Genomic DNA, 23,776 nt, shown 5'->3' with positions numbered 1-23,776 from the left:
GTATATCTTACCTGTTCAAAGTTCTTGTTCTCTGTTCTGCAAAGGCATGTCAGGAGCTCAGGGAAGTCAGTCTCTGCTGCTAAAGCAGTAATTAGAAACTTTATGAGGAGCCAAAGTTTGTGAATGACTTGACAAACGTACTTAGTCATGGCTTCTGTCAGAAGCTGTAGTGAATAACAAAAGCCACGCAGCAGGTTGGAGCAGTCTCAAGCACAAATGCCCAATGTAGAACCAGGTGCAGCGGCAGACTGAACTGGAAGTGATGGAGTGACAGTTAACCACCTTTACTTAGACCGTATGTGTCCAACCCACTAGATTTGTTTCTGTTGCCCTTTTTTAGTATTTTAATAATGTAAAAAAGTCGAGGTACTTGTGTACACTAACTATATTGCATGTTTTATATGCACCCCAAGACAATTTCTCTTCCCTCAGTGGGGCCCAGGAAGCCATAAGATTGGACACCCATGATGTAGATTGTAGAATCATTAAGATTGGAAATGACCTCTGAGATCATGTAGTGCAGCTGTCAATGTAAAATCTCAGACGTCACCTCTCAGTTTGTCAGGCTGATTTGGCTGAGGCAGGAAGGAACAGGCAACTACTGGTAGCTAGCCTGAGGTTACTGGGCACTTGGTGGAGAGGCTACAATACAGCCAATTTTGAGGCCCTTTTTCACAAAGGGAGCCCTTCAAAGCCTTTTCCAAGATCATGGATTTCTAGGAGCTGCCTGTCCTAAAGTACTGAAAGAATTAGGGACGTATTAGAACTGGGTCGGTCCCGTGTATCTGACAATGAGGAATGGTCTGTATTTCTTATTCCTTTCTCTTTAACTTTGGAGAATTGAAGAGCAGATGGGTTGAGTGAAGCTGAAGTAAACTCTAAAAAAAATTTAGGCTATAGTTCTATGTAAGTTCCATCAGCTATTTGGGTAATAGCATTGGTTGTTATCACTGAGTAGGATGTACTTCCAAAAATAATGGTCATATAAGCACCAAAATGCTCGCTTTATGAAAGAGAGATGTTCACATATATCCTTTCAGTGAATTTCTTTCTGGATGGCTCTGTCTAGAATATCAAAATGAATTGTGAACATCTAAACAAAGTTTGTGTAAATGCAGCTTATGCAATACTTGTGACTCCTACTTAAAAGGAAAACAGAAAAGAAGGACCAAGCAAATTCCATGATCTTACATGTACAGTGGCTGATTGTCACCTGTTAACATTTGTGGAAAGCTCTAATTAAATACCAAGGGTTGCCATGAGTAAATACAAGTTTTATTTTGACAGAAAAATTCTGCTCATGGGAGGCCTGCTGAATTGTGTATTTGATTACACTTGAACGTCTTGGTGATCTCTATCTTTCTGGAGACTTAGTTGGTGATTTATTTTCTTTGTTCACTGAGTTCTGTTAAGACAGCTGATTATAGCATCTGCTTTCTCATCTGATGAAAACTGAGAATTGTGTTTTTCCTTGAAGGCTTTATATGTGCATCATTTGGAGTGATTCCCATGCCAGCAGGCTTTAATATACGAGAGTAATTCTTAGAATAGAGGAGGTACCTGGAGGACATGAAAGAGACCATCCACTGAGGATCAAAACATAATATTTTTCCCATGCTTACAGAAAGCAACCAAATCTATATTCATTTCATATTTGTTTTTATTTTAGAAGAATTGCTGAAGTTTGGATTGCTGTTTAGATACTACAACCTGCAGTAAGTGGCAATGTCAAGGGTTCCCACCCCACCTCCTCCTGGGGAGATGTCCAGTGGACCTGTGGCTGAAAGCTGGTGTTACACACAGGTAATTTGCATGAATTCCAGCAGCTTCATTTTTTATTCATAATTACTGTTAACAAAAAAAAAACCCTAAAAACACTGAATTGTGCTGACAGTCTAATATTTTCACAGCTAATGGTGGATATACGAGCTATATTTTATTGAAACTTTCTACGTCTTTTGTTCAGGTCAAAGTAGTAAAATTTTCCTACATGTGGACCATTAATAACTTCAGTTTCTGCCGAGAAGAGATGGGTGAAGTTTTAAAGAGTTCTACATTTTCATCAGGGCCAAATGACAAAATGAAGTGGTAAGATCTTCATTCTGACAACTGCTTTTTTTGTTGTTTTGTTTTCACTAGCAAAAGTTGAAAATTCAAGTTACAAATAAGTATCAAGACTTTGTTTGTGATGTTTAATTGCAGGTACAGGTTGCTTCTGGTTTCATAGTTTGAAGTAGGGAAACACTTGTTTTAATGGGGTATGGCATTCTCTCTTTAAAAAATGAATATCTATTTGAAATTATTCTGTGTAGGATTTTAAAAGGCACATTTTTTCCTTTCCCTTAGGTGCCTGAGAGTGAATCCAAAGGGATTAGATGATGAAAGCAAAGACTACTTGTCATTATACTTGCTTTTAGTCAGTTGTCCAAAAAGTGAAGTCAGAGCAAAATTCAAATTCTCACTGCTGAATGCAAAAAGGGAAGAAACTAAAGCAATGGGTAAGAGAATCTCACAAGACTTATAAGAACATTCCACAGAAGGTTTGCTTAGTAATTTTTTCTCTCTTGAACAGAATTTAACTCTAAGGAAACTTGAAATATCTTCTTTAAGATTATTTTAGAAACTGAATTAAAAATCTTGTTTCGCACAGTTCTGTTCACTCAGTTCTCAGTTCTATTCACTGAGCACTATAAATTGCAATGGGTTACTAACTTCTGTCACTCTAGATTCTTGTAGCCTAACTTTTCTAGCAGTTTATTCTTGGTTCCTGTTAGTAGAGTTGTTTTTGCTTTTTTCTAACTACAGTGAAAGTTATAGTGCCATATTATATAAGGATGAATGTTTTTTAGATGCTCCTTTAGAGTGTTTTTGTCTACGTCATCTGATTTACACTAATTAGTGTAAAAACATGGATCTCATACCAAAAGAACTCAAAGACTTTGTAATAATTGATGAGTTTATTTAATTGCCTTCTTGCTTTCCGTCTTACAGGCACCACCTTTACTGGAAATGCTTTTTGGTAAAGCTGTAATTCTTATAGAAACATTTCTGAAAGTTGGACTTTTCTTAACACTAAACACTGTAAGGTCCCTGATAGTGTAGCAGGCTGTGGACATTTTAGACTGAGCATTTAAATAAAATATTTTAGTGTATGCTAAGTAAAAACATAAATGATAGTATGACTTCTGAAGGCTACCTTTCAGCCAGATATGGCAGATATTCAGTGGGATAAAGATCATCAAATCTGATTTAGGTCAACAATTTAATGCAAGCTTTCTTTCCCTTCTTGTACTGCAGGGTTTGTTTGTTTGTTTTTTTGAACATCTGTCGTTCTTCAGTACTTAGCTCCAAAATCTTCAGGAGGGTTTGCTTTGATTTTAGGTTTTTTAGTTACTGTTTTTGTGTAGCTCTGTGGTTTTCAATCTCTAACTTGCCTTTATTTCTTTACATATTGGGTCTTAAAGTTTTGGTTGAAAATGGCAATTCCTGTGCTACTTTCTCCTAGTGTAACTAGACCCACTGTAATCTTGAATGTAAATTCACAAAGCGGAGTGCAAATCTAAATGCATTAAATAATTTGACTCCTTGGAAGAGAAATAGATGTACATATTTTGCTCCATATTCATCCTCTGATAGATTTTACTGCGCCAGTCCTTGCAAGACTCATCTCCATGAGGCCAATGAGTTCTTAGCCCTGCAATTGTACACAGGCCTCTTAATTTTTCCTTTTTCTTCCCCACACTGTTGTGCATGACTGTGCAGACACATGAGAAAGGCACCCAGTTGTGCTCTTTTCTCAGTAAAGGTGTGAGAGCTGCTCTCAGTGAGGGCTGTTCAGTGTAGGATGGAGGGGTTTGAAGATCATTTGCTTATTGGTATTCTAAATGCTAGAATTCACAAGGTACAAGAGAAATACAGTGAATAGATGTCTTCAGTTTATGCTATAATATCAGTCCTGTCTTTGACACTGTAGAAATTAAACATATTTTCATCTTGGGAAATTGCCAACAGAAATCTTAATTCTTAGTCTTTCCAGCCATTTACCATCTGCTCATGGAGATGCTCTGTTTTTATATATAACATGTAATGATGCCCAACTTCAGACATCCTTTGTTAATAATTGATGCACAGACTGCTGCTTCAAGCAATGCTTGTATGAGATAGGTAAAACTAACATTTTGACTTCATTAGAAAGAAAACACTTTATGCTGTTTTAGTTCTACAGTTTTGTGTGTTTAAATGGCTACTGATCTTGTAATTTCAGAGGGCTGATACTGGTTCTTGCTGGTAGCAGTAGCATCTAAGGCTGCAGAACAAAGCTTTGGACTGAATCTAGAGAATTTTTTTCTCCTGAATAAATTTGATTTTATTTTTTTATTCAGTTTCATGGGCTTTGTGAGACGTTGGAAAATTGGTTTTAAAAAAAAAAAATATGTGAAAAATGCTGACAGAGATGCCAAAAACCTAAACTGTGTTTTTACAACGGCAGACAATTTTTTTTTCTTGGCGTACAGATATAAAAACATGAACACTCTTCTACTTTGGTTCCCTCATCTCGAGGTCCCACACTGCACTTCAGTAAGTGCATTTGCCTTTGCTTCTGTGTTTTACATGCGTTCTTATAGCAGGTGAATGTTGATACAATTTCTCACCCAGCTTTTTTGGAATTAAAGAAAAGCCCCTCATATGAGAGTGTGCGTGGTGTTGTTTTTTTTGTTTTTTGTTTTAAGTTTCAACTATAACTTCAGAAATATTCTTGCTCTTTTTCTTTTCTGCACTCTTTCTAAATATAACTTCCCATGTTTTATGTTCAAATAAAAGTATATAGTGTACTTTCCTGTGGTCCATTTTGTGGAACAAATGACCATCTTATAGCAGGCGTGCCACTTAGAGTGACTAACCTTACTCAGTGCATGTATTTGCACTAATATGACCATGGGAACCCTTTTGTGGGCTGAGACCATTAGAACAGGGAAAATAAAAGGTTTTGTGGTCGAACAGGGAAAATAAAAGGTTTTGTGGTCACAGCAAATTGTTAAATTAAAAAAAAAAATAATTAAAAAAAAATAGTCATAGTAGCTTAAAAAAACCAAAACATTTGTCAACATATGTTTTTACAACCCGAGAAATAGTTAGCTGAAAGCTTTCATTTCTTTTTTTTCTGCTCTTTTGCTCTATTCTGAAGTAATTTGAACTTGGGAAACAAGATTTTCTGTTTCAGGAAGAAGCTATTCAGGAAATAGATTGTTATGACAACTGCAGAAGTGTTGTCAGCAGGCATTTGTGATGACAAATTCATTGTCACGGTACTTCCCGATGAACAGTTTCTGTTTGGACTCTTATGCTTGAATTGGAAAATTCTTTTGCTGGTTGGTGCCTAAGATAAATCTAAAGAGATGCTGTGGTTTGAGTTGCAGGTAGTATAGACTTTTCAGATGTTAATGTCTGGTAATATTTGTATTTGACTTGCTTGATCTGTACATAACTGTCTTTTTATCAGAAAGCCAAAGAGCGTATCGGTTTGTGCAAGGCAAGGATTGGGGTTTTAAGAAGTTTATCCGAAGAGATTTTTTACTAGATGAAGCTAATGGTCTTTTACCGGATGACAAGCTGACGTTATTTTGTGAGGTGGGTGTGATTTAAGCTTTTGTTCTCCTTAAAAAGCCCAAAGTTTCTGCTTTATGTTCATTTAAAGAGCTCTATGACAGTTGCTTTCTGTAAGTGATAGATATAGCAAGAGTATTTTGTTTTTGTTTTTGTTTTTTTTGTACACATATATCAAAGTGCAGAACAATTCTGAAATGATTGCTTGTAAACTCCACAAATCAGCCAGGGTACACTGAAATTTGCTGTAGAATTACCTATGAAAAGGTGGCTGATGTGTGGTGTCTGTAGGAGTATCATTTTATTAAGGTTTCCTTTAAATAAAGAAGTGGTGTTTTGGAATTAAAGAATTGTTCATCACTGGATAGGTAAAAGGAAATATCTGTGGGCTGGCTTGCATTTAAAAAAAAAATATAAAAGCACAACTGCTGGCTGGAATCTACACTGCAATATTATTATTGGTGGCTTTAATCAGTGAATGGTTTTTTCAATTAAACACTTGATTTTTACAGCAGCTGTAAATTTTTTTTTCCTGAACAAATGCAAGTTTTCTGGGATATTTCTTAATACTGAGAATGATTATGGAAAACTGCAGTATAAGCTTAACTTTCTGGAATGTTATGAGATGCTTTTGTAGTATTGGTTTTGTTTGTAACCTCAGACGTCATACTAAAATTGAGTGAAATGCTTACTACATGTTAAAAATGGAAACTAGAGAAAGTTGCAGTATAGGAACTGTGCATGTTAAATGCATGTTGACTGGCTGTCTCTGCTGCCATAGAGTGATTAGTGGCTTAGGAGGATGATAGATGCTTTAACTGCTAATAAGTTTGCTTTGATCTGTGTATTTACAGGAAATGTGTAAAATTGTCTTGGCAAGATTACAATTTAATTATATGTTGTTATGCTGTGTAGGAAGAATAATTGAAATGTGGCCCCTGAGACTGGATATTGCAAATATAGCGCATCTTATTTTCACATAGACAAGTTAAATTAGCTGCATGATAAATTTGTTATGTATACAATTATTTTGGTGATAAAAGCAGAGGTAACAAGTATTTTATGGTTCTGCAGGGATACTCAGGAGTATTTCCTCACTTGGAGTTTTTCTTGTTATGAATAGTTTGCTATAAGTTGCTTTTAGTGCTCATTTTTGGAACTGTCTTTAATTTTAGAGGGAACAAATGCTGATATTTTTTTCCTCTCAAAAATACTTTGTCTTGATGCTAATAATTGAACGTAACTATGTTTCCTTACAAAACATGGAGAAGTTTTGAGTGTTCAAGTGTTTGACCTACCCTGATTGTAAGTGTTGCAAGAAGTACAACATTTTAGTTACATGCAGTGAGGGTTTCAGAATATCTTCTGATTTGTTTCAAATTCGAGCAAAAAGATTGGAGATGGAGGTTCTTAAAAATAGGTTTATTTGCTCTTCAGCAACTAAAAACAACAGGTATTCTTTGAAGGACTTGTATTTGTATGTGGGTCTGAAATTTGTCTTTTTAAATTTGAAGCGCTTATTTCTGTGTTCACCTTCCTACTTGTATCTGTATTTGAAGACTGACTTACCTTTCTAAAAAGGTTTTGTACTTTGCTTGGTAAAGCTTCCTGGACATGGTGGGTATTCAGTAACGATCACTGAATAGCACCTGTACTGGCTTTCTCCTGTTTATCCTGCTAGTTTTGCAGAAGGATTATTTGGTCTTCTCAGGCAGCGTGTACCAAGATGCTGCAGGATGTTCTCAAGATCACTGGATATGTCTTTGGACTGAAAACAGAAGGGTTAGGTCAAATACTTAGCAAAATCTAGTGCTGCCCCTGCCAGCCCTACTGAATGTAACTACGTAACTATCTTTTGAAGCCTCTAGGTCAAATTTGTAGTTTCACAGAATCTGAGATTTCCAAAGTCTGGCAACTGTTTTCATTTGCTGATAGAACAGCAATTTATCTGCAGAATTTTTTTCCCATGGAGTACTTTTGCAGCTCTTAGGTGACTTTCATAGAGAGCAGTCTGGAGTATCACAGCTTATCACGCTTACTGTTGGACCACCAGCTTCAAACTCAAGAAAGTGATGACTTTTCCCTTGTTAGCTGTCATCTTGCCTACTGAAATTGGACAAGTCATAATTCCTATATTTTTACATATCCACATACACGAGGATATACAATTTAAAAAGGATCTGTGCAGCCACTGTAGTGTGAAAAGCTGCATCTTGCATAGCTTTCTATGATGTAAGTACATCGGACCTCATGGAGTACTTGGATCTCCTGCCTAAAATACTACTCTTCTTTAAGATAGGTTGTTTGCAATTAGTTTTAGGGTCTCCTCATCCTGCATTTTAGGGAAGAAATAGCTTCACTCTCATGAGTTATTTTATGAACACCACTATGAAGCGCCTGAAAGAAATAATTAGTATGAAGTGTTCTTTGGGGAAAAAAATGATTCTAGTGTTAAAATGATTGGATTGTAGCTTAATTGTAATGATTCATTTACAATGAACCCCAAAGCACTTAGATTGTAAGCATACTGCCAGGATATGTGATACATGAAACATCAGATTTGTAAGTTAGTAATGACTTCTGAAGATCCTACCAATAGATGATACAATACGTTCATTCAGCTATGGGAGATACAAAAAAAATTTTGTTCAGGTTGCATCTAAAAAGAATAACTCATACAGTGTTGCACAACCATCAAATATATATTGGAAATCATTCTGAAATACATTCTGAAATGTTGGAGACCAGCTTGGGTAAATGTAAAGAATATGTAGACGACCTTTCTAGGAAAAGTCTGTAGCTAACAAGGAAAGAGATATCTGTGCTGGCAACTTGGAGCAGAAAATTAAGGTGAAGTTTTGAGGAGCCAACTCTTTCCGTTGACAAATGATTAGCTTTGTGAAGCTGGGACTCCATTTGTGTATATTCATACTTCGTGAGATTGCCTTGTGTGAAAACCAAAGTTTTGATCTTTGGATGTTTTAAAGATACAGTCTTATTGTGAAAATGAAAAAGATATTTTTATTCCATTTTTTTTTTTTAAAGGTGGAAGAACAGAAGGAAAGTTTTTATAATCACAAGGGGGTATGGGATGAAAGGGAATTAGTCAGTGAGTCAAATCCTCAAACTGCTGTCTTAATTGGATCGTCATCCTCTTCTGAGCTGGTTGGTTTACACTGACTTTCTGTGAAGCTTAGCTGTGCTATTTTTGCTTTATGCCAGATTTATTCCAGCTGCTTTGCCTCTAGAAATCAAGCAGAGCACCAATCTTAACAATATCAGCATTTTCTTCATATGTAATTCTAATTTTCTGCATTTGAGAGTTGCAGTAATTGAAATCCCGTAGCTTTTCTTCTTTAGGAAGGTTTTATTTTAAGGAAGATTTTATTCTCAGATGCGTATTCTCAGACAACAGAAATAAAACCTGCTGAGCATTTTCCCAACAGACTGATTAAAAGGAGTTAGTATGCAAAGGTATTTGACAAAGGCAAGTAAGAATGCTACCGTTCTGTTACTTTTGTGAAAGACTTAAGCATGGAGAGTAGTGGTAGCATTCACTTCAGATGCATGTATCTCAGTTTATCCAGTTCTGCAGAAAACTTAAAACATGTGAGTATGCATTTCATTATTTATTTACTGTGCTTTATATTCTGTTGACATGCACTTCTCAAATAATGGCTTTTAATATTGCTTGAAGAAACAATTACTTGCGAGAGTAACATGGGGTAACAAGAGAGCTGTGCCACTGGTATTTTACAAATCTTTTCTGTGCTGTAGTGATCCTACTGATCTGTTTAGAATCTGATTTTGTGTACACTTTACTTAAATATGTGAAGACTGAAGTGTTAGTTTATCTTTGAAATAGAATTAACATGTATTTATGGTGTCAAAGGAACCATATCTCTTGACTTACTGTTGCTTTTTTATCGTTTGGTTGGATAAGCGCACAACGTTAGCCTGTAAGTAAAATCCTATTTGTTTTATGTTACTTGTAAGTAAACTGTAAGAAACTGTTTTATGGTTCTGGCCTACTGCCAGAGACACCACTGTGCTTTGCTTTGCTTTGGAATTGCTGAACTTCTAGCAATAGGTGCTGTAATTTAATTACTGTTGGCGTTCAGTTATGAAAGAATTGTCTTGCTGTGATTCTCTGTTAGGTAAGCGTGGTCCAAGACTCGGTGAATATATCAGGACAGTCTAACACAAACACTTTGAAGGTACCTGAATGTCGACTAGCAGAAGATTTAGGGAATCTCTGGGAAACAACAAGATTTACAGACTGCAGTTTTTACGTAGGAGGACAAGAATTCAAAGCACATAAGTCTGTCCTTGCAGGTACTTTCTACTTTTGTATTGCTATTACTTTGTTACTAAAATTGCTAAAAGCTTAAAAATTGGTCATATTTAATAAATATTCACCTCTCTTGCTCTAGCACGATCTCCAGTTTTTAATGCAATGTTTGAACATGAAATGGAAGAAAGCAAAAAGGTAAGCCTTACTGAAGACTTTGCACATAAATACTTGTACACTGTGAAATGGGGATAGCTTGCTGAGTGTTTCAAGTGCTGCTTAACAGGAAGGCGTGTGCTGTGTGGTAGTGCGTGATTGGAGTTGGTACTCCTGCAGCCTCCCATGCATGAGTTCCGTGGGAGTTTCTTTGTGTAGAAAGGGCATATAGGGCTGACTGTGGAAAGGTTCTGGTGGACTTTGTTCTGTCAAATATTTAAATCTGCCCTAGACTACATTTTTGTTTTTTAACACTTCAGCTGCTAATGCAATTCATCTTGTACTCTTTCCCCTTTTGCTTAAGCTTCAACTCCCATTTAAGCCAATGGACTTGATTAGTACGATAGAGCAAAACATGAGTTTTATGTGGTCATTAGGACAGAAAGGACCAAAAGGTGAATTATAACTCGCATTAAGCCTTGAGGCAGTGAAGTGCTTTTCATTCAGATTCCTTGCAAACGCTTGACCTATGTAAGTGTTTTGGATGGATAGGTATTTAGTTAGCAGAGAGTTGCCTCTGCTTTTATGCACATCTAAAATGGGTTGGTTATAGGCAGAACCTATGAAGAGGCAAGGAAGTGATCAGCTTGCTAAAGGACTGTAATGGATGATCATCATTTAATCTTGCGGGCTGCTGTGGTAGTAGCATTTGTGTCTATGAATCCATCAAGTGCAATGCAACTGTGTGGCATTTTTTCCTTCTTGCAGTTTCCCAGGAAACTTTCTCAGGCAGAATTGGAATATAGAAAGCACTTGCTTGGAATTCTTGATTTAAAGAAATTCAGATGCATCCCACCTTCATTAATGTGCTTTGCTGAGTAGCTTTATGTTAACAACAAATCTCCAGTGCAGCCTTGCTCTTGTACATCATCCTGTGCTTTGGTGGTTTTGTACCTGCGTCAAAAGGCTAATGCTTGCTTCTGCATCTTTGTCACTCCTTCCTCCCTTATTTGCTTATAGGAGATAGCATGCAATACCACTGTTCTATTAGGAAGACTATCAGATATGTGATGCCCATTAGATGTCTAAGCAAAAAGTCTTTGCTTTTTGGATTTTTAGAAGAAAACAGGAACTGTTGACTTTTAAGTTGGTTCAGTGTTCTCTGTTGCTCTGCTTTCTGATTTTCCAGGCATGTCATTGTCAGGTTCAAAACTCAGAGTGCTTTTAAATATTCCTGAAACTACCTTGATTTTCAGGTGCAGCTTGTGTAATACAGTCCACAAAGTTAGATATTTCAAGAAGGAAAATGCAATTAATTCTTCTTGTGTAAGGTTTCCCAATTGATTTCCACCTGACTCTTAAGAGCTACTGTTTATTTACTTTCTGCTTAATGTTGTGGAATGGTAGTTTGAAATTGTAAGGGTTTTGTATGATGGGTGTGAAGTGAAAACATGATGTGCACACAGGTAATACTTGATATACTCGCTTCAAAAACATAGCTGAATTCCAAAGGTTTTTGATAATCATTCTTTTCCTTTACCAGAACCGTGTGGAAATAAATGATGTAGACCCTGAAGTTTTTAAAGAAATGATGAGATTCATTTACACAGGAAAAGCACCAAACCTTGAAAAAATGGCTGACAATTTGTTGGCAGCGGCAGACAAAGTAAGTAACTAATCCCTAAGGTCTCAAAATTGATGTTAGTTTGTGGAATGTTCTTCTAAAATAATAATCTTCCTTCAGTTTGATATATGTTTCAATTTTTGAAATACTACAGGAAAGTTCTCATCTGAAATACAGAAAAATGGGAAGAACAGAATTCTTTATCAGTAGAATTTTAGCAATCTGTCAATAAGTTTTTCTTTACTCAAGTGTTCCAGACTTTAAGTAAGTACAGTAAGGATAAGTAAGGATAGTAAATAGAATACACTATAATTAATTAAATAAAAAATAGAGACCATTGATCCCATTTGGAAAAGTGGATCTTAAAATCTATCCTAGGTCTTGATTTTCCTTACGAGGATTTACACAAGCATTTGAATAAACCATGTTCCATAAAATTACTACTACTTCAGAACTTTGGTCTTTGTCTTCCCTACAAACTTCATAGTCTCTTCTGCATTGGGAATCTTGTCTATTATTATCTACTTGCCTCCTCTTGTTTACTACTCGAGGTGAGAGGACTTAAAGCAACACTGAAGTTGTAACTTAGAGTTGTCTTAACTTTTTTTAACTTGATGCAATACCTTCTTTCTTCTTTTCACTCCTTCATAGCTTAGATTGAGATTTTAGTTAGCTATCAGCAGAGGACAAGTAGTTGTCTCTCCTTGAGGAGCTGTAAGTAGCTTAGAGCTCAGAGAATGTTCCTTTAAATATATGAAATCTGTAACCTATTCACTTGCAGTTCAGAGTATGGTAATTTCTTAAACCACTTGTGTGATTTCTAAATTGGTTGTGTAAATACATCCTCAAAACATTGATGGCAAAGCTTCCTGTTCTTGTAGTCAACTCTGTGGCAGTATTGTAAGCCATCCCAGTAGTTAATTTCAAGAAACAATTATTAAGTTTTCTTGGCAATTTAGTATTCTTTTTTTTTAATAAGAATTTTTGAACTGGCACTGCCCTGGCTTGGGTGACTTACCACGTGTATTCATTTGAAATGAATACCAGCCAGCCTCTCATCTTCTGAAACTCAGTGCTTTGTCCAGTTCTATACACCCAAGTGGGAAGGTGGAACAGTGTCATTTTATGAATGCTGGCTTTTATTGAGTACACTGATAGATTCTGGGGAATGTTTTAAGGTGAAGCTACATAATAGTCTGCAATAGCAGGGCGTAAAGATAGTGAGTAAGGAGGTACCTTCAGCTTCTTGTAATGGTTAAAGTCTTTCAATTTCTCCTGAGTATGAAATAATAAACTAAAAATAGTGTTCTGCATATTACTAGAGAGATTGCACTGCTTTATTACATGGTATGTACAGAGTTAACATAACTTTTGTGTTCTCGAAATAGAAGTATCCTGTGGAATAGGGCAGTGATAAAAATGGATGTAAAAAATGCATAGGCGTAGAAACATTGAAAGTTGGCCCAAGAATTTCACTTTTCCTCAGTGGCATTTTTTTGTTGCATAGTACAGTTACTCATAAAAATGTGTTAGATGGCAACTCGACTATATATGTGCCATTTATGCATCTAAAATTTCTTTCAGTCTTGAAAACTGATTGTTAAATTAAATGGGTTGGGGATGATTTCAGCAGAAGTGTATGCAGCTGAATGAAACCTATTCAATGTATGACATCCTTCAAAATATAAGCACATTTTATTCATGCAGAATATAGTATGGAAACGTTTTACATACCTTTTCTGGTAGACTGTGTTAAAGTTATAAGTAGTTGTTTTTAAAAGAATAAATTCAGAGAGGGAAGAAAAGCAACTTCACAGCAAGCCAGTTTCAAGCAGACTAATATACTTTTGTTTTGAGAGGTTTCATGAAACTTTCCTTTGTACATCTTTTTGCCCCGTGCTTTGAGATGTAAACTTACCTGATGATGGTTTTAATAAGGTTACCTGTGTCTTCCTTGCTCTTCTTTTGCCAAACTGAAGGAAAACAAACTCTTAAATGAGTTACTTCTTGTTGATTGTTTTTTTTTTCAGTCCTTCTAATAATTTCTAGCCTGATGTCTTACCATTTGAAGACTCCAATGCAGCATATTGAATTTCCTGTTGGCTCTTAAGCTTGAGAGACACTAAGTGTTTTCATGACTGGGTCTGTCTTAAACTGTCTTTTGAACTAACGGTAAAAAGAATAAGTTTGAACAATAATTAGTGTAGTTTTTTCTTTTATCAGTATGCACTGGAACGGCTGAAGGTCATGTGTGAGGAAGCACTCTGTAGTAACCTCTCGGTAGAAAATGTTGCTGACATCCTTATCCTCGCAGATTTGCACAGCGCTGAACAGTTAAAAGCACAAGCAATAGACTTTATTAACAGGCAAGTAATGTTAATGAGAATCTAAATATATTTTAACTTAGGCTTTGCATACCTTCTCAATATGAGCACATGCTCTCTCTTTCAGGTGCAGTGTTCTTAGACAACTTGGGTGTAAAGATGGGAAAAACTGGAATAGCAAGTAAGTTTCCCTGCTTCCTGATGTTCTGTACAAACACTGCTACATAGACTGCAGATCTTAAGAACTGTTACTTCATTTCCACACTACTGAGGCCTGTCACTCACTGTAAGTAAAATAGGATTTGGCAGATATTACCACAGTTACGATTGTGACTTCCCTTTTAGATGATATGGGGAGTTAACTGCCCTCCAGTGCGAGGTCATAAAAACAGCTAGGTTTCAATCCCTTTCCTAGGAAGAGTCAGTGCTGTGAGAAAAGTGGCATCAGCCCTTAGTAAAGGAAATCTTTCAGTTAACCAGGTTGTGCCTGGTGCACTGACAACTCTGATGTGATTTCAAGACTTGCTTAGATGAGTCTGAGCCTGCAGCATTACCAAAAACAGAAGGGCAGTTTCTTTTCATGCCTCTGGCAACATTTTTGTTACTGCAAACAAACCTTCCCATGTGCCAGCATTTACACTTTTGAGGCCACACAACCCGTCAGTCATGTCCCTTGATCTGACTGATTCTCTAAGTGCTCATGCCTGCACTAAAGATCAGTTGAGAATATGTCCCTCATACTGTAGGACTGATTGCAGTATGTACTTAAAGCAGCTCAAGTAAATCATGGAGCAGAAGACAGCCAGCTTCACAATGAATAGTGGTAAGCTGAAATGTAGTAAAAGGACAGCAGGGTTTTACTTCTTGCTGTCAGAATCTCCGGAACAGTTAAAGAACTTGTACTTATACCAGTAATTTTAGTAGTGTTTTCCCTGAAGAACTTGATTTTCATAGGTGTCACGAATGAGCATGGTGTGGAAAAGGAAGGGTATGGTAGAAAGAAATCGTGGCATATGAAGTAGGAAAACTAATAAAACTCTGTGACCAGCGTGGACTGGTCGGTGTGTTATTTTTCCTGTGATTTGGAGCTTACTAGTTGGCTTTGGTCTAGGATAATTGCTAGTAAGGGTACTGGCTGTCTTTATTTCCCTGATGCATTGCGGATGATTTAACTGAAGCAATTTGAGAGGGCCTGGCTTAACTGACTGAGAACTAGGATGTCCAAACGTTGGTGTTATTGCTCAAGGCACTTACCTCTATTGACTTGCAGCAGAAGATTAAAGGCTGGCATTAGAAATCCGCAAAAAAACTTTTCTTTGAGAGAGATTACACAGCGTAGAGATCAGATGCTAACTTTATGCCTGACAATTTCCCAAGACAATATGAAGATTCTTACGAAAATGCAGCAGTGGAAGTCTGGGATCAGTGGCTAAGCTGTTTGTTCCAAACAACAAATTTATCCTGTGTCCATGTGCCCCATGTCTCAACCAGCATAGTATTCTTTGTTTGCAGAGTAAATGTTATGGCTTTGCTTTATATTATTTCAAAACAATATTGCATTGACTTTTTTGTAAATAATATAAATATGTTGAGAAAATACATTATTATTTCATGAATGTCAATATGATGCTTGCTGAAATCTGTTGTTAAAAATTGACAGTGGCTGCTGAAAGCTAGTCTGAATGCAACCTGGGATCTTGTACTGAAAAGAGTTGAATATCCCCAGGTATCTGTCATCCACTGGTACTCAGACTGCAATCTCTAACTGAAGGGTTCTGCTGTCACCCAGCTAATCTGTCTTCATGACTTTTTCTAGTACGCAAACTACTCATTTTTGCTGCAGTTTCAGCTGATTCATCTTGTCATCTTTCCTTCACCCCCACATTGAGTGTATTCTGTGTAATGAGATTCTCATGTCTTCCTCTGGTTTTCTTTTCTCAGCAATGAACTTTTATTTTTCTTCTAGTTATCTGAACATTTTTATTGCTTTTCGTTTGTGATTGAAAGGTGGTTATGTTACACTGTGCTCTGTATTGGACACAGTTCCCTACCTGAGGTCTGCCTAGTGTTGAACAGAGCAGGATGAGTAGCCTGTGTACTACACACGCTGTTACTGGTATACCCGAATTTGGTTCTGCTTCCCAGTGGTGTTGTTACTGCTTTCATAATGTCTGTCTTGTAATGTGCAGCTGCTCTTCCACTGTAATCTTGCCCTGTCTGCTCTTTTCTCCGCCGTGTGTTTGTGCATTTGATTTGTAAAAGTGTGTGACTGTTCTCAATACTTTTGTTTTCAGCCAAGCAACAGACATAATGGAAACAGCAGGCTGGAAGTCCATGATCCACTCCCACCCTCACTTAGTAGCAGAGGCCTTTCGTGCACTCGCGTCTGCACAGTGTCCACAGTTTGGCATTCCACGCAAACGGCTAAAACAGTCCTGAAATCTTCCATGGACTTAGAGAAACTGAATTGACTCTACTCCTCCATGTCCAGAGGTGTTTTCACAAACCATAACAAGAGTTTTTGTTATCCTTGTCCACAGAACAGAAGCTGAAAAAGCCTATTGTTTGCTTTTCAGATGGATAATTTATGGTTTAATCCTCAGCTTTAAATTAGACTGATTACTCTAATTCACTGAAAGGCCTTAAATTATCTTCAATGACTCTAGTCCATATAGTTTAATGTATCTTGATTTTTTTATTATTATTATTTTTTAATGTGCCTTGTCTTTTTGACTAGGCTCTGCAGGATTGCACTAGCTCCATAATGCAGTAAAGTTGATAACTGAAGATTAATTTTTTGAAAGGGATCTTCCATTATTTTCAGAAGAAAAAAAGATTATTATAGTTTGGTCCTGTGCTAACTGGAAGGTTTTAACTAGCCTCTCATTGAAAGCACTTGAACCAGAGGCACAAATGTACCCTAGACAAGTGCTGTGTATGGGGAGAGCCTGTTTACCTTCAGCGAATGCCTACAGGCTATTTATGGCAATATACTGCTTTGAACATAATTTATTTTTCATTGTGGGGGCAAATATGCAATGGTTTGGCCCGAAAATGTATTTTCATTACAGTTTGTAATGCTTATTGTGTGTGTGTCAAAGCTGTCCAAACGGTGAAAAGAAACACAGAATATGAACCTCTTGCTTGTGTTTCTTTGTGGTCCATCGCTAGTTTACATTTAATGCAGAACTGAACAAGAGGTGAAGAGTTCAATGTGAAAACAGAAAAGTATTGTATATGGAAAAAAATATATCCCACATGTACGGTTACATAGAAAAGTAAAGAATGCATAGAATGACCAAATGTAAATTGAAGAAAATGGGCCAAATGGATTCTTAATATGCACTTTTAACGTGTAACTTTTGTATGTTGTGTGGTACATATATATTTTGCTTTTGATGAATTAATGAGGTACAGGTAATTGTGGCTTAACTTTTTAGATACGTTTTCAGATGCCCACAGCCACATGGGATTTAGTTTTGTTAGAAAAGAAAGGCATGTCTTTTTAAGACTCATTTGAAGGTGACTATTGCAAGCTTTCATATTTAAGTAACAGAATACTTCTGCTTATTTGAAAGAGGCACGTGGAAGGCAAAATTGTGGAGGAGAGGCTTTCCCCATCTCAGTGTGTGCACAGCTTCTGTTAGCACCTGGGAAGCTCCACAAGCATCAGGAGGAATATTTCCCTGAAATGTCAGATGTGTCGGCAAGCAGAGACTTGCTCAGTCTTGCATTTCAGTTATTGTACTTGCATTGTGGATGGTTTTGGAATTCTGCATAATGTGAAAAGGATGAAACGTTTATAAAATGCTTGTCATGGGCCAGTTCTTTATTCCATGAACCTTAGCTTTAATACCAACTTCCTCAGTGTTTGATAGCTTTGTTTACAATTGAGAGGAAAAGTTTGCAGTAGTGCACACTCAAAATGTTTCCTGAGTTATTACATGGAGTTTACTGTAATAGTGATGTGTTGCATTTCTTCCTTGGGAAGACTTGGGTTTAGCAGTGGGGATTGGGAGGAGATCTCGCCTAATTTATGATCGTGTTTGGATAAAGGCTTTAGTTTGCCTATTAACAATAAAAATAAAAAAAAAAGTTATGCAGGGAACAGAGAGGAGGAATTGTTTACTCTCTTACAGTCTCTTTCCATCCTCATTTCATTAAGGTTCTTATGAATTGCTCCAAATGAAGTTTTTAGAGGAAAGAATGTATACTTTTATACTCCGGCCATTAGCAAAGGCAAATTGGAAAAAATGCCCACACCAATTTCTTAACAAAATAATCTCTAAACATGCATTTTTCTTACTTTCCAACTAAATCTTTTATGATGGATAAAGTGTAAAACCAGAAACTTTAATAGTACGTAAGGCATCAAATTATATATTTACAGAGATTTATCCTTATATCAATTTTTAAATATTTATCTAAAATAAGGTCTCACAAGCATTTTTCACAGCAAGATGTGAAGATAATTGTTCCCTCCAAAACAGTGCTGTTGTGGCTGCACTGTGTAACGTGTTAGAACACATCATACCCTCATACCCATCACCAGTAAAACTTGCAGCCCTAGCACACTGAGTGACTTGAATATTTAGTACTGCAGTGATTGTCCAGATCAGCTTGATCTGAAGTAACAGCGTACAGTAATCTAATGGAAAGCTTAAGGATTTTACAAGGATTTTTCTTTTCTTTTCAGAAGCTTAATAGCACACTTGTACCAAAAAATGTCAGACACTGTGCTGTGGTATTACCTACATTGTGAAGTGTCCACTTTTCAAGTTAGGCAGTGTATACCGTACATTACGCTGACAGGAGAGAAAACAATCCATGTAATCTGATTGGATTTGGGTTTATTTATTATGTATCTTTTTAAGTTTGGTCAGCTCTTAAGAAAGAGGCAAAACAGTTGCTGTATTCTTAAGTGAGTGCACTAAAATTCACCTCTTCTGTTCTTTAAACACATGCGGTGTTCTTATCTTACTGGGATGGGATCGCTGTTAATTGCAGCCCTCTCCTTTGGATTCAGTAGCTTGTTTTCATCCCTTACATCTCAAACACTTGCCCTCAAAGCATCAGTTGTCAGTTCTAAGTGCAGCAGACAGAAGACTGTGTAATACGATGGACAGATCTTGGGTTGGTTTTTCTTTTTCAGGATGAAATCTTAGGATTTTTTTCTTAGTTTTGTATACAGATTAGGAATATATCGTATGAAGGTGCCACGTTTTGGCTTGCCAACACTACTCCCTTGGATAGATGTGAACCACCGCTTGCATACTTTTCTGGGGAGAACCCTGCATGTGTGTCCTGTGTGTGTGTGCGTGTGTATGTATGACTGTGTGGTGTTTTTTGTCAAGAATGACTTTCTAAAAATAAGGACTCCATTTGCTGTTAAAATGCTATTATGTATTATATATATTATTATTTTTATTTTGTTTCCATTTGAACCTCTCCTAAGGAGATGCTTTGGGTGGAAGAGGCTTCAATAAACAATCCTTATTTTCTAGTCCATTTACTGCATGCAGAAGTGTAAACACATTGTGCCTTTTTAGGAAACTGTTGTGATGAAGGGAAGATTTAACAGGAAACAAGATCTTTTTAAAAGGTATTTTTTAAAGGTGAAGGAGAGTATTTGATACGCAGTTGAGACAGAAGTTACAGATCATGCCTTTGAGCTCTGTTGCATGTTGACTCCTGCTTTTGCAGTTAAGTTTCGCTGCGAAAAGTGTGGAATAACAGATATAAGTTGAATAATGGTCTATTTTGTGAAAATGTGAAAATATTTGCTGTTACAAGCTGAGTGTGTGTCAAAATGTGATAATCATGGACATGAAGTTAGTTTTATAAGTCACTCTAGTTCTGATGTTTTTCTCAACAATGGGTGTTTAACGCAAAATTCACCTTTCTACAGGTCAGTAGAAGGCCTACGTGGAGATTATTCCTTTTAAATCCTCATGGGAAGGCTTCTCCCTTGGGAGAATAAAATGACGTGCAGTATTTGAAACTGTGTTTCATAAGACAGTGAATTGCAGGTGTGAGGTATTGCTGCCTGAAATATTGTTGAGTTACGCTGAATTTTACTATTGGTTAATAAAATATCTTGATTTTTTTTTTTTGACGAATGGAATGTTCTTTATCTGATGTTGATAGCTTCTGTAGTAAAGAGCTTAGCTCGTTAGCTAGCAAGACACTGACTTAATTTCATAACTTGGCTTCTGCTTACAGTAAATGGACTATGTTTGTAAAGGGAATTCACTATTTCAAGTGTTTTGCAAGGAACTTCACTGTATTTGTAACCTGTTTTTTGAAGGCTTAAGATAAATGAGTCCTATTTTAGAAATCAAGCCAGTGAAATGACTTGGACCTGTTTTGGGGTGGAGATGATTAAGAGAATTCAGATATGTAAACAGTTGTATCGAACCATCCAGCCTTTTTTATCAGCTGATGTTAATGGTGAAATACTTTTTGTACCTTGTTGCTGAAAATATTTTTGCGTTTCAGCACATCAAGTTACAATAAAGTTGTTACTTATACAGAACGTGTCTGTGTGGCTTGTATTTTATTCCCCCAGTGCATGTGTTCACAATGGCTACTTAACTTTGTGTCCTTTCAGAAAGCTGTTTTACCAGCACTGTATCAGTCTGGTGTAAAACGTACTGCTGTCCTTTTGGAAATCATTGGGTAGGCTCCTGTTGCTGTCTTGCCCCGAAATCTACTGATTACTTTTCTGCATTGACACTTGCAAATATCTGGGAGCTCTGGATAGTTTATAACTTGCTGGCCTGAGAAATGGCTGCCTTTTGCATGCACTGTCAGAACTGATGCTCAATGGGAGGGAGAGTTGATGCTATTCAGTGAGGCTTGTGGTTTCTGACTTTCTTTACCTACAGTTCCTTTTTCTGTCCGTGAACACAGGTTTACAATGACCACATGCACTGCAGTGCAGTTCCCATTTACATGGGTGAAGTGGTCTGTAAGTATAACCCATGTGAATGGGTCATGAGCTTTCATCCATGTAAATGAATTTCTTTAATGAAGTATGTAGAACTGTTAATATGCTGTTCTATGCATTTGAATTTGAACACTGGACTCTGGGAAAAAATGGAATCAAGGCAGGTTACCTTTTGTACAGTGACACAGGCCATTGGAATGAGTGCAATTAACTGCCTTGTGTTACTTGGCTATTGCAAGAATGTAGCACAGTTGGTAATTACAGCTATTCCCAAGATGATTTGGGTAACAAATATGGCTACAGGGATGGCTTGAGTGTCTCTGTGGAATGCCACTTCTCTGTGTGAAGGTACTAATGAGATTCTCAGTGTGTGCCCAAAACTTGCATCCCTTAATCACTGCTCTGCAGTGATTCAGTTTGAAGTGCCTGGTGGGACTGATAGCAGCAGTGGCGTAACTTGTCCCATCACAGCTCATCAGCAGCTTCCAGTGGAACTTGACTGGGTTGCATGGTGAATGGTAATCAAATTTATTTGTGGGCTCAACTTTGAGATGAAGGATGTTGTGCTTTTTCTTCTTTGTAAGAAGGCTGTGTTATACCCTTAGTCATCTTAAAGTATTTTTTTCTCTAAGATGCATATCTTATCATCATATACCAGGTTACTACACAACTCAGCCAATCTCTGATTTAGGGGGAAAAAAAAAACAAAAACAAAAACACACCATACCTGTTTTCCTTCTAAACTGGACTCTAGTAATCTTTTGTGTGGAAAATGGGCCTGAGTATTTCGCAGTGTAATCTGTATGAATCTTGTTCTGACTAAAACATGAAAAAGCTTTTCTTCAGCAGCTTTGTGAAGGGCGATCCTTGAAGAAAGCTCCTCTTTCTTTAAAAGATATTAAAATAAGAAGCATCTCTCACTATGCAGCATTGCCAGCTCTGCTGAAAGTGTGGTTTGATATCCTGCTGAGCAGTCCCTATTACTGCCAACAGAAGATGAGTACTTCAGAGTGCAGCCTAAGCAGCCACAGGTAGTGTATGCCAACTAAGGTGCGTGTCTGTGCCACTTGTCCAGGCTGTGGTTTGCATGCTGTCGTGGCTATTCAGTAGCTCCTTAATTTTACCTTAATAAGTTCAGATTTATTCTAAGATCTTGCAAGTTTGACTTACCTAAGCTTAATGAACGCTATGTGTTTGGTATGGAAGAATATAACCTTACAATATTTGTGTTCTCCCATGTTTAGGTGACTTTTGTTAACAGCAGTATTTAAACAACAGTACTGCATGCTCCACTACAGATTTTACTTTCCAAATTTGGGTAAATTACATTGAAGTTAAAACTGCTTCTGTTATACGTGAAGTAACTTTATATTTAACTTTCTGATTGTCTGATAATAGAGGAAGTAATCACTTTAAAGCTGTAGCATTTTTGAATGATATTTCTGCTAATTTTGTTAATTTTCCCCCAGAGTAATACATCTTACATCATCTTTTTTGAAGATTCCTCCTTGTTCTCAAAGAGAAAGCTGGGAGAAATGCACATGTGGAAGCCAAATTGAAGAATTGCAGATCTCTGATGGAGGCTTTTTCTACTTAGAACTGCTGCATCTAGGCAAAGCAAACAGACAAGCAGCTGTGAGGATTCATGAGTGCTTTTGAACAGAGGTGCTATTCCTGTGTTTGCCAAATAATCACTGTATTTTATGTCGTATATGAAGTTGGTGCTTTAAGTGTAAAATTAGGTTTCTAATAAGTGTAAATGATAAATGAGCTTGTAATTCTGCGCTTGGGGAAAAATAATTTTGCAGAGTTTGCTTGGCCTTATCTTGTAGAACAACTACTAAGGTTGTTTTGAGTTTGAGTATTTTGAAGCAGCCTTTTTAGCACGAGGAATACGTGGTGACCATCCTGTAAAGCAGAGAGGCTGCTCTTGTTGCTTCAAAGACATTACCTGACACATTTGTGCTGCATTCTTACTGGAGTTTGCAGCATAACAATATTTCTGTGCAGATACTGTAGTTTAATCAGGCACGTATATGATGAGTGTAAAGCTGTACTTTGCCTAACTTATGTGTGTTTCATGTTTTAGCAGTGATAGTCGTGTAGAAAATAAATTGCACTGTGTCAGACTTTGTGCTGCTAATCAGAAGGGAGGCAACTTGTGCTGAATTTTAAGCAGCTACGGTTTGTGACTTCCCACATTGCTGAAGAGTTGACTGAGCCATTTCTGGTAGCAAAGATGGATTTTGGAGAGGATGCCAGGCATTCTAATAGCGTGACTTCTTAAAGCATAGATTTTAATTGCAGGCTAACACACTTCAATCTTAATTGCCAAGTAGACACTTCAGTATTTTCTTTTTTTAAGTTAATAAATTTGTGTGAGCTGTAAAATGAATTTTATGTATTATGTATGTATAATTTTCTGAACCAGCTGTGTTAAGTTTATCAAGTATTGAAATGTTGTTTCATTTCAATACTTGATAACTGCTACTGCTACTGAAGCATGGAGCTGAAGTATTGGCCTGCTCTGCTCAGCAAAGACTAAAGCTCGGTAGGGTCCTTGTGCCACCCCGAATTAAGAGCTGTGTTGCTCTCCATAGAGCTCACACCCCTGTTGTAATAGAAACAGAAGATGTCTAACAAGTTTTTCACCTTGTCCCTGTCAGATCTTACAGATGGGTTATTCCCTTCAGACACGTGGGAATTCTTACAGTGCCAAGACTTCATTTCTCCCCTATAGCAGGACTGTGTTTTATGATGTTTTTATAATTATTTATGTTTTAATTAATAACACTTATAGCAGCACAACTCAGGAGGAATTGCCTGAG

The 23,776-nt window shown here is 37.0% G+C and overlaps 1 protein-coding gene across 2 annotated transcripts in view; it reads left to right on the top strand.

Annotated features, from left to right (window-relative positions):
• SPOPL (speckle type BTB/POZ protein like) overlaps window positions 1-20,534 on the top strand; it is a 33,716-nt gene extending 13,182 nt beyond the window's left edge. Inside the window, exons 2-11 of one of the 2 annotated variants that reach the window (XR_008204754.1) lie at window positions 1,670-1,803; window positions 1,967-2,088; window positions 2,347-2,498; window positions 5,501-5,628; window positions 9,762-9,939; window positions 10,038-10,093; window positions 11,595-11,717; window positions 13,899-14,041; window positions 14,127-14,285; window positions 16,294-16,408. Coding sequence is in view for 1 of the 2 variants with exons in the window: in XM_052675581.1 (XP_052531541.1) it covers window positions 1,726-1,803; window positions 1,967-2,088; window positions 2,347-2,498; window positions 5,501-5,628; window positions 9,762-9,939; window positions 10,038-10,093; window positions 11,595-11,717; window positions 13,899-14,041; window positions 14,127-14,180; window positions 16,294-16,438 (1,179 nt within the window). In the remaining variant the exon portion in view is untranslated. Of the gene's footprint in view, window positions 1-1,669; window positions 1,804-1,966; window positions 2,089-2,346; window positions 2,499-5,500; window positions 5,629-9,761; window positions 9,940-10,037; window positions 10,094-11,594; window positions 11,718-13,898; window positions 14,042-14,126; window positions 14,286-16,293 lie in introns of both variants that reach the window. The other variant, XM_052675581.1, reaches the window with a different exon arrangement.
• The last annotated feature ends 3,242 nt before the right edge of the window (window positions 20,535-23,776 follow it).

The sequence above is a fragment of the Tympanuchus pallidicinctus genome, unplaced genomic scaffold (genome assembly GCF_026119805.1).
Source record: "Tympanuchus pallidicinctus isolate F22 unplaced genomic scaffold, pur_lepc_1.0 scaffold15, whole genome shotgun sequence".
Classification (NCBI taxonomy): Eukaryota; Metazoa; Chordata; class Aves; order Galliformes; family Phasianidae; genus Tympanuchus; species Tympanuchus pallidicinctus.
Note: the sequence above shows the minus strand (reverse complement) of the source record. Positions and strands in the feature narration are given on the sequence as shown.